This window comes from Astatotilapia calliptera, chromosome 12, assembly GCF_964374335.1.
Source record: "Astatotilapia calliptera chromosome 12, fAstCal68.1, whole genome shotgun sequence".
Taxonomy (NCBI): domain Eukaryota; kingdom Metazoa; phylum Chordata; class Actinopteri; order Cichliformes; family Cichlidae; genus Astatotilapia; species Astatotilapia calliptera.
The window spans coordinates 25,135,609-25,145,567 of record NC_137433.1 but is presented as its reverse complement, the minus strand read 5'-3'; the positions used below and the strand labels follow the sequence as shown (position 1 = coordinate 25,145,567).

Sequence of the window (9,959 nt, the reverse complement as noted above, 5' to 3'; positions counted from 1 at the left end):
TAATTTTATGATAAATAAACGGTCAACTTAATAAAAAATGTTTATCTATAGCTAAATTGTGCATTATTTTTATTTAAGAAGACAGGTGTGTTAACAGCAATATTACAGTAGCATACACATTACTGTCCTAATATCCAGTGTTACAGCTGGAAAACCTTAACTGATTTCTATTTGAATTCCGCATTGGACTGTTCTTTCAGAAATACAGCGGAAAAACAAGACGGTGTTGACAACACAGTAGTTTAGATGCCATAGCTTCGATAAATACGGTAAGGAGAACAGGAAATCAGCTGGGATGTGCCGGGAATGTTCCAGTAAACCGTCTTTGTGTAAGGCACCGGCCAACGCCATGACACCGATATGTTGTAGGTAGAATGTGTATCGGCAATTTGACTTGTAATCTCAGTTTTTCACATTTTTATACCGTAAATTACCCGTTTATTAGTAATTACCGTTAGTCTGACCAGTAGATGGTTTGAACGGCGTCACGACTCAAGCAGTCACCTGGATCTCTGATTGGCTCAGAGCGCTGATCCGGGTACTGCGCTAGAAGGAGCCCATTAGCTAAAGGTACCAATATGGCGGAGGTAAGAGGGAAAACAGGGGAGAAGCAATCGATGTTAAATCGACATTTTTAAAATTTGTGTGCTGTATTTTTCATTTTTACGCAATCGATTGAAGAAACAATGCTTTTTGCCTTGTGTGTAGCGTGTTTCGTCTCATAATTGTTGTTTTTATTTCTCTTAAATATGCTTAAATGTCTGGACTGATCCTTCACTACGAGGCCTCTGCGCCTTCGCTCTCAGCTGCTTCGGTGAAGCGGCTGTGTAAATTCATACGTAAATTTAACGTTAGCTTGCTGGTTCAAGTAAATTGCAGACCATATAATCTTTATGGTGAATGGAAAAATATTTTTTGATGTTCAGGCTGGAGTAGCGGCACCTACGTTTAAAAGGTTGCTCGACTTTATCGATTGCAGTACCGCGCAAACGAAATTAGTGTTTACATTTTTCGGTGGACAGCGTTAACATTTGGATTTGGAAATAGCTTTCCGGCTAGCTAAGCAGTACTGGATCTGCAATGACATATACAACCGATTATACGAGGTTTTTTTTATTCAGTCCTCTGGGGAAATTTTTTTATTCCAGCGTTTAAAAAAACGTATCTTTTCCTGAGTGTGCAGCTCGGCTAGCGTTGTATTAGCCACCTATATCGGGTAACATTAGCGACAATTGCAGTTTTCCTGCCCGGCTATTTCCTTGGGTCATATTACACACAACGTAAAAATATTTTATTGGTCATCCTGTTTTAATATTTGAGGTTAAAGCCCCCGAGTAATTTATTTTAATTCTAATTTTCTGTCTTGCTCCAATTTATGGTATTTTTTTCCCTTCTTTTCCAGGCTTCCCTAGGGAGTTCAAGTCCAGGTAATACAATTTACTTTTAAAATTTACTAATCTATATTAAGGTGTACTTTCAAAACTCTATTTTTACTTTTCACAAATAATAGTAAACAGAAATATCGAGATGAATTTCTGAAAATGTTATGAGTTTGTAATAAAGTAAGGTTTTGCTTATTGCACGATAACAATTTGGTATTTATAATTCTTTTATTTTTCTTTCCATTTTTCTCGTTCAGTTGGCTCTTTATCATCAGAGGACCATGACTTTGATCCAACAGCAGAAATGTTAGTTCATGAGTATGATGATGAGAGGACTCTGGAGGAGGAAGAGTCTCTGGAAGGCGGAACAAATTTCAGATCTGAAATTGCAGATCTGGAAAAGGTATTATAATAAATCAGTAAATCCATATGCCATTCCAAATGTCATATGATAGGTGCAGTGTATAAATTTGTCCAACTTGACCATCTTGTACTTCGTACATGAAAACGGTATAACCCTGTGAAATGGAATTGATACATTTTTCCATTCATTTTTCTTTTAACAGGAAGGGAACATGCCTTTAGAGGAACTGTTGGCCATTTATCGCTATGAGGCCTCAGCAGGCTCCAGTATAGACAGCTCCTCTGGAGACCTGACTGATGAGCTCCCCGACATGACTTTGGATAAGGTAAGGAGTTGCTGTTATTTGGTAGTTATACAGTTGCTAAGTAGATTTGTGAGAAGCAATTGGCAATAAATATAGCGTTAATTTGTAAAACAATGCTATATTTGTAACTTATGGTTTTTGTATGGTGTACAATTTATATTCCTTTTACTCACTAGGAGGAAATAGCTAAAGACCTTCTGTCTGGAGATTATGAGGAGGAGACCCAGTCCTCAGCTGATGATCTGACTCCTTCAGTTACCTCCCATGAGGCCACTGATTTCTTCCCAAGAACACTTAGATGTAAGTGATAGATTACTACTTTTAAATTAAAAGTATTTTATGTTTGCAACTGTCAGAATTAAATCTTTTTTAGTGTGTGCAATACAGTGATTAATGTGCTCATTATTTTTTTATATTAATATTATGAGAATACTGAGAATACTAAGATGTGTAGTTTGCTAAATTTCAAATTTAGATTTTGGTTGTGAATGCTAAATGTAGTAGCAGTTCCCTTCTTTTTGTCACAGATATTTGGTGCAGCTGACTAGTTTTTAATTATTTTAAAACCTAGTGTGTAATATGTCACACAATAAAACGGTAATTTGACTGTGGATCTTGGTGTTATAAAGGAGGGTCACTTACTGTTGTGCACTGTGAAATATTCACTTCTCCCACTTAGCTGTTGATGAAAAAGTTACCGTTAAGGTTATAAAATTCGACAAGGCTCGTTGTCTAACAAAACATTTAGATAAAGATGTGTTAAGTCTGCAGCTAATGCAGTTATTTGTGTAAGTTAAGCTTAGCTTATCTGTCTCTGACTGCTGTTCTCAAGTCCATTTAAGACTAAATTTAATTTTTAGCATGTCCAAATAGAGCCAGAATCAAAAAAAGTACAAATAGGTTGGATTAGAAAAGTAACTCAAATAAAACCATAATTATAACACTGTAAAATAAAGACAAACAGCTGGGATTTGTTATGCAGTTTGCATAACAAAAATGAATCATTAGCTCAGTCATTTTACTGGAAAAATATTTTTGTCATAAATTTGTTTTTGCAGCTGTGTTACTCAGCCAACTTACCGTGGGTTTGTGGTTTGAAACAGTGTTGGTTCTTTACACATAACTTTACCTAAATTCTTTGGAAAGCTTCAAGTATGTTTGAGGAGATCTTACAACCTTTAGCAGAAAAACTGGAAAAAAAATCTTTTGGGTAAAACATCCGGCTTTGGCATTAAGCAGCTACCATTTAAATTCAGGGTGTGCTAAAGTATTTAAGATTTACTAATTGTTAAACATTTTTTTTCTTTCTTTTAAAAAACCCCCCCAGCAAACGCTATTTCTGACGGTGATAAAGAGTCAGAGTGTGATGAAGATGGCCCATGCCCAGAGGACTCGAGAAAGGTAAATGATTTGTTTCATTTGGAAACATGGATATAGGATATAGTTTACTCGCCGTTTCATGTTTGTTTCATGTTAAGTCAGGTTGCTTTTGAATTCAGACATGCCCTCTTATGCTTTGTAATAGGAAATAATGGTGGGATTGGAATACCAAGCAGAAGTTCCTTCTTGCCTCTGTCACTACAAAGATGAGGAGAAAGGTGAATACTACTTCTTTTTTTTTTTGCTTTCATCACACGTTCCTAATCTATTCTTTAATGTGGCTGCTTACAGTGTTGTTAACCATTCAATTAAGAATAGGTGATGTACACCTGGTGATTAATTTTAACATCATGTATTTGGTTGTATAGCATATGAAGATGAAGATGAGTTACTGTGGAGTCCAGGTGTATTATCAGAAAACAAGGTTAGAAGTTTCCTGTGTGAAGTATTGTCACGGACGACAGATGAAAAGACGGGGTGTGACAAACCAGGAATGCATGTGCGAGACAATGAGCAGGTCAGTCATGTCTTACTCAGTCCTTTACGTGGTTTGATAAAATGATGAATGTGTTATTAGCAGTGCACCTCAAGAAAGGTATTTTCTCTGACATTCATATCTGTTTAATTGTTTCTGATCAATTTTGGCAAATGCTATAATTTTTACTCTTTCATTCTTTCAATGTAGGCTTTACGTGAGCTTGTAAAATGCAACTACAACACCCGCGAAGCACTAGAAAGATATTGCAACCATGTAAAGTCCTCAAAAGGTAAGCAAGTGATTTCTCATAGGAAATGTCATTGTGATTCGTTTGCACCTCAAGACACTCAAAATGCTTCACATGTAGATTTCACTTTCATTCAAAGTCATTATTGTACATGGGGCCCCCCCTTTTCAGTAATTAGACAAATGAGAATTGATGAACAGTTTCTTGATCATGTGAGGTCGAGCTGATTGCAAGTATTGGACTTGATGGCTGTTCACTGACATCAAAATATGAGAGATGTTAATGCAAATGTAGGATGCCATCATTAGGCTGAAAAACCAAAATAAACCTTTGGGACTAGACAAATTAGATGTCTTTGAAAAAGGAAAACATTGCCGCTCAGCAACACCAAAAGACTACATAAGACAACTAAAGCTTGGATTATAATCTGTTGCGGACACTGACAGCTGGAGGCCTGATGCCTGAGTTCTCGTTCCTGTTATACTTCTTTAAAATCAACTTGAAGTCCGCTGCTTGAGCGCATGCATGGTTGTATTGTCTCAGCAGACAAGTCTGCGCGGTCACAAAAAACAGGTAGGCATGCAAACTCTCACGTTTACTGTCTGATGACGACATTTACAAACCACTAGTTTCACTGAATAATAAGAACGCCTGATTAGGCCTGCCAAGGAATCCTCTAAAGGAGCAGTTTCTTCTGCCTAAAAACATTTAGACAGATGAAACCAAGATGAACTTGTACCATAATGATTGGAAGTGAAAAGTATGGGGAAGGAGAGAAACGACTACCAAATCATGTGTTAAACATGAGGCAATGTTATGGCATGTGTTTATTGATTATGGAGACTGCAACAAGATTTTCTCAAGGCAAAGAAATGGGATATTCTTCACTTGCCAAGCCAGTGACCTGATCTTAAACCAGCGGAGTATCCCTTAAGGACCCATTGTGGTCACTACATTGTGTATTTTTGCCTTCAGTCTGGCCAAGCCACCCGTTTGGGGTTACAAAAACTGAGAGCTGAAGAACGAGTCGAAATAATGTCAATGTGTGACGCAGGACTGAGGATGTAACTGGAGATGGAACAACCCGATATACAGTATTGGTACCGGTCCAATCTTGACCTAAATTACTGGATCGGATATCAGGGAGAAATAAAAAAAAAATAAAAAATGAATTAAACATCACAAAAGCACCTCACAAAACTTTTGACATGGCATACACCAGCTCGCGACCATAGCACGTCGGAGCAGTATGTGTCACCTGATAGAGCGGCTGTTGTGTGCGAGACCTGTCGGCGGTCTGGAGTGACTTCACACTAAAAAGCATCGGGAGCCTCGCTACATGCTGCCAAACCGGCATTTCATCTCTGAGTAGGCTATCCCAGTGTATTTTTTATTTATTTTTTGTTATTGTTATCATGCGATCTCTAGTCTAGTGTGTGTTACAATTCGCAAGGTAGCCGCTGTGAGTGTTACGGGCCCTTAACATTTGCTGAAGATGGAGCTGAAGGCAGAAGATCCACAAACAAATAGAAATTGAACACGGCTCCAATGAAAGCATCGCGACAGAAATCAATACATTTGGTATTGTCCACGGGTGCTAGATCTGAGGCAAATTTAAACATTTGTTAAAAATTATTAGTTTGTCCAATTACTTTTGAACCTTTGGAATATGGGAGACTATATAAAAATGCCTGTTATTCCTAAATGGTTGATACTAAGTTTGGAATAATGGACCATTCAGTTGGGATGAATTTTATTGGTGGGACATGTCTTGGTTTCGACATGACCTTTGCACACCCATTGTTAAAATGGATTCATGGTTTCATTGCAGAAAAATCACCTCCATGGTCTGAAGAGGAATGCAAGAACTTTGAACATGCTCTTCAGATGTATGACAAGAACTTTCACCTCATTCAGAAACACAAAGTAAGTGTGAATTTATGGTTCCCTTTACAAGTGTATGCAAATAAAAATGTATACAAAGTTTTGTAAACTCTGTCCCCCTCCTCTCCTCTCAGGTCACAACAAGAACAGTAGCAGAATGTGTGGCATTTTATTACATGTGGAAAAAGTCAGAGCGCTTTGACTTCTTTGTGCAGCAGAATCGGTTCGGGAAGAAAAAGTTCAGCAACTATCCTGGAGTAACGTAAGTGAAATGAAACGGAGTGTCTGTCTTTATTGCTTTGCTTCAATAAAATGGAAAAAAGTTCACATAATATGGAAGAAACAAACCCAGTGACATTTCTTTGTTTCTAGTGACCTGATGGACAGGCTGGTGGATGAAGCGGAGGGGTTAGCTGTGGACAGTTCCTCCTCCGTGTGTTCAGGTGCTGGTGGTGGTGGAAGGCTGGAAACAACCACAGAACAGCAGCTTAGCCTGCTCAACTCCATCACTGCCAGCGACCTCACGGGTTAGTTACAGACCTTAGTTGTGCAGCGATGGTTTAAAAAAATAAAAATAAATGACTACTTCTTGTTGTTAACTGTTTTGTGTCTTTGCAGCTTTGAGCAACACTGTAGCCACAGTATGCAGTCCTGCAGAGGTTAGCTGCCTGGACTCCTACAGCTTTCCTCCACTGGACAGTCTCCATCGAGGTTCCCTGAACCACGAGGAATCCCTTGGGTTCCCTGCAAATGGTGCAGAACCTGACTGCCTCAATATGCTTGAGGCTGGCTTCTACCACTCAGATCTGGGCCAGCTGGGAGGCGTGTGCGTCAACAAGGACTGTGAGCGGCCCTCCAAGAGACTCAAGATGGCGCTGCCTGACTCCTTTATCAATGACGTATCCGTGGGTAACCTCGGAGTGGACTTTGATGCACGACGGACGACGACGCATCACCACCGAATCACCGGCGCCAAAATGGCAGTATCTGTCACAGACTTTGGGAGCTTGGCTGGGAGCGGTGAGCCCAACGGGTTTCTGGGAGCACATGCACGGCACCACACACAGCACACTGCAGCACTTCAGTCAGAGTGATCTTCCTCATCTTCTTCCCTGTTCTTCCCTTTTAAGATCCCTTTTTTTCCTGCTTGTACATAAGACTGACCTCACTGGAAAATTCAATTTGTTTAAATTCTATTATATATATATATATCTATATATATGTATATGACTATACTTTGTTTTCATTTTTTGTGTAATATGACATCAGTGATGTCTATCATATAGAACTAAAATCTTGATTTCTCTCAAGAGTTTATATAGCCATTTATTTTATTTTTGTTTTGCGGTCTTGAGATGTGTAACGTCCATGTACAGCAGGGCCCAGGGGCTGCAGTAGGAGAGATGTGTCTCTTCCTCCTTCACATCTACACCCACCATCTTCAGAGCTTCAGTACCTTATCCTGCCATTCTTCTAGCTGCCAAAAACTTAGTTTCCCCAGCTCTGGTGTTAGCATTTAGTTGCCTGTATTTGTTGTTTAAGGTGGTACTATTTTTTTTTTTCTTTTTTTTGTTTACAGGTACTTTCCAGTAACCCAACTTGTGCAAATGGTTTTTATATGATTTGAATCTACCTGGATACATAACTGTACGAAGAGCAACACTAGCATGGAGATTAGCTTGGAAACCAGGAAGTGTCGTGGCTTAAGCTGCTAAGGCCATCTTGTTTGGGTTTCTTCTCTTTATGTTCTCTTGTGCTTTGTAGTCTGTCTGCTTATTTACCTTTGTTCAAAGTGGCCAATACTGGAGTTTTTTTTTGTTTTTTTTTTCCTTTTAATAATGCCCATGTAGTCAAACCCAAATGAATGGCCTTGTTTTTTGTTTTTTGTTGTTGTTGTTGTTTGTTTGTTTGTTTTGTTTTTTTCTTTACATTTTAAAATAGGTGATTGAAAAATACCGGCGCAAATTAATATACTGGGAGTCACCTTGTTTTACTGTTGAGTATATAAATATATTTTTAAAATCCTGCTACTTGCTAGAATATCAACGAACCATAACAGCAATATTGCAATGCAAAGATTTCTGGTTGGGTTAATAGCCATTTAAACCTCGACACAGTAAAGTATGTATTTATTGCATATACTTTTCTCATTCTAAAGTTTTATTTCACCCTTTCAGTTCATGCTTTCACTCACGCTACGCTTAGGCAAGTTAAGCTGTGTGTGTGTCCTAATTAAGTGGATATGTTCCTAAATCAAGTAGCGCCTTTTTTTTTCTTTTTTTTTCCCCCCTAACCTGCTAGCAGTATTATTATTATTATTATTATTATTTTTTTTTTTAAAGCTTCTCTGAGTTTGTATTGAACCTCTGCCTAGCCTGTACTGCCTAGTTATGCCTTTTTGAAATCCGGTTGACAATATTTTGGAGCCTAGTAGCAGAAATGGAGCTGTTTTTCGCTTGACTGAAGTTCATAATTGTGAGTTGTAAAACGTTTAGCAGGTCAGTGTCAGTTGATTGGATGCAGTAGTAGTGTTTACTTAATTTATCTATGCATTGTGCTATGACTATTTAGTTTGTTTCAGGGGTACATCATGTTTGTTGTGTCCATTCATGCCTAATAATCCTTAAGTTTAATCAAGCAGTTCAGTTTCAACGGCCAGCGTCAGAGAGGATAATCACATCTGTGTTTCATGTAAATAATTAGCAAATAGCCTTTAAAAAGTCTATTAACTGACCTCTTACACTTGTGAATCTGTGTTGATAAAAAGGTTTTACTTTGATTCCTTGTCAGAAAGGCAATAATTTGTAGATATGTACAGATATTTTGGGTTTTGCATTTTACTGGTTGACTTGGTGTTTTCATTTCTTTTCTCTCCTTGGAAAGTCACCCAGACACCAGGACACAGCTGAAACCACGCATGCCAGCTGTGCCCTGTTTCAAGTGTACCACTGAAAACGGCTTTACCCGAAGACGTATTGATATTACTCAATGTTGCAATTTTTGCATTCAAAACATGCAGCCATGTGTAAAAGACACTCATGTTTCTTTCCTTAAGAGTTTTTACATGTTGTTGTCGTCTATATTTGTCTCGATGGTAACGGGATGGCTGCTGCTGTAAGTGTGTGGAGAGCTAGTTTCTCTTTTAATGCAATGTGCATAATGCAGTAGGTCCTCCAAGCTCTTCTAGCTTTAGCAGTCCAGTGATATTTATTTCACCTGTGGTTTGTACAAAGACTCAGAAAAACTGTCAGAATGTAAAGGCCATTAAGTAGTAGAAGTAGGTTTTTCACCACCCTGTGAACTCTCGAAAATGTGATATTTTATTGATATCTCTGGTATGAGACTTGTGTGTGCAAGCAAGCACTAAACAAATTTATTTTATATTTTGTATTGTGTTTTGAAGTTTAAAAAAGAAAAAAATATAGCAGTTGTGGTTTTGAAGAAGGAAACAAAGTCCTTTGATGAAAATAAAAACACCTTTGTGAATAAAAACCTACAAAACTTAAAAATGTATATCCAGAAATATAGACAATCAAAAACTTCACTATGAGAAATGTTCAAGAAGCTATCTTTATTGTTTATAAAAATTGTACATAAACATTGAGGTTTTTTTTTTTTTTTTTTTCTTTTGTTAAACATTATTTTGTATTTTATGTTGTACTTTAATACCTTGTGTACAGATCCAGAAATAAAGCTCTGGAAAAGGTTCGAAGATTACTGCTGCATCTTTATCATTACGTTTATTCTTTACATGAGAGCGGCAGTTTAACAAAACTTGAGGCTTAAATTCCTCGTGATATTAAAAAAGAAAGTTTTAGTCATTAGTTTTTGGACCAAGTATTATTTACAGCCCCCCCCAAAACCATTCTTTAAACTGACAAAATCTCAGCTCAAGTTCTGCTTACCTGCCTGTTCCATCT

General features: G+C 37.8%; 1 protein-coding gene across 1 annotated transcript; it reads left to right on the top strand.

Moving 5' to 3' along the window:
* Positions 1-457: 457 nt before the first annotated feature.
* On the top strand, positions 458-7,971 carry mier3b (mesoderm induction early response 1, family member 3 b). The gene is made up of 13 exons (XM_026187780.2): positions 458-587; positions 1,403-1,427; positions 1,640-1,785; positions 1,949-2,071; positions 2,227-2,350; positions 3,378-3,451; positions 3,576-3,648; positions 3,799-3,947; positions 4,116-4,197; positions 5,987-6,081; positions 6,174-6,301; positions 6,412-6,566; positions 6,658-7,971. The coding sequence occupies exons 1-13, from the start codon at positions 579-581 to the stop codon at positions 7,131-7,133; spliced, it is 1,659 nt and encodes a 552-aa protein (XP_026043565.1). The 5' UTR covers positions 458-578; the 3' UTR covers positions 7,134-7,971.
* Positions 7,972-9,959: the final 1,988 nt, after the last annotated feature.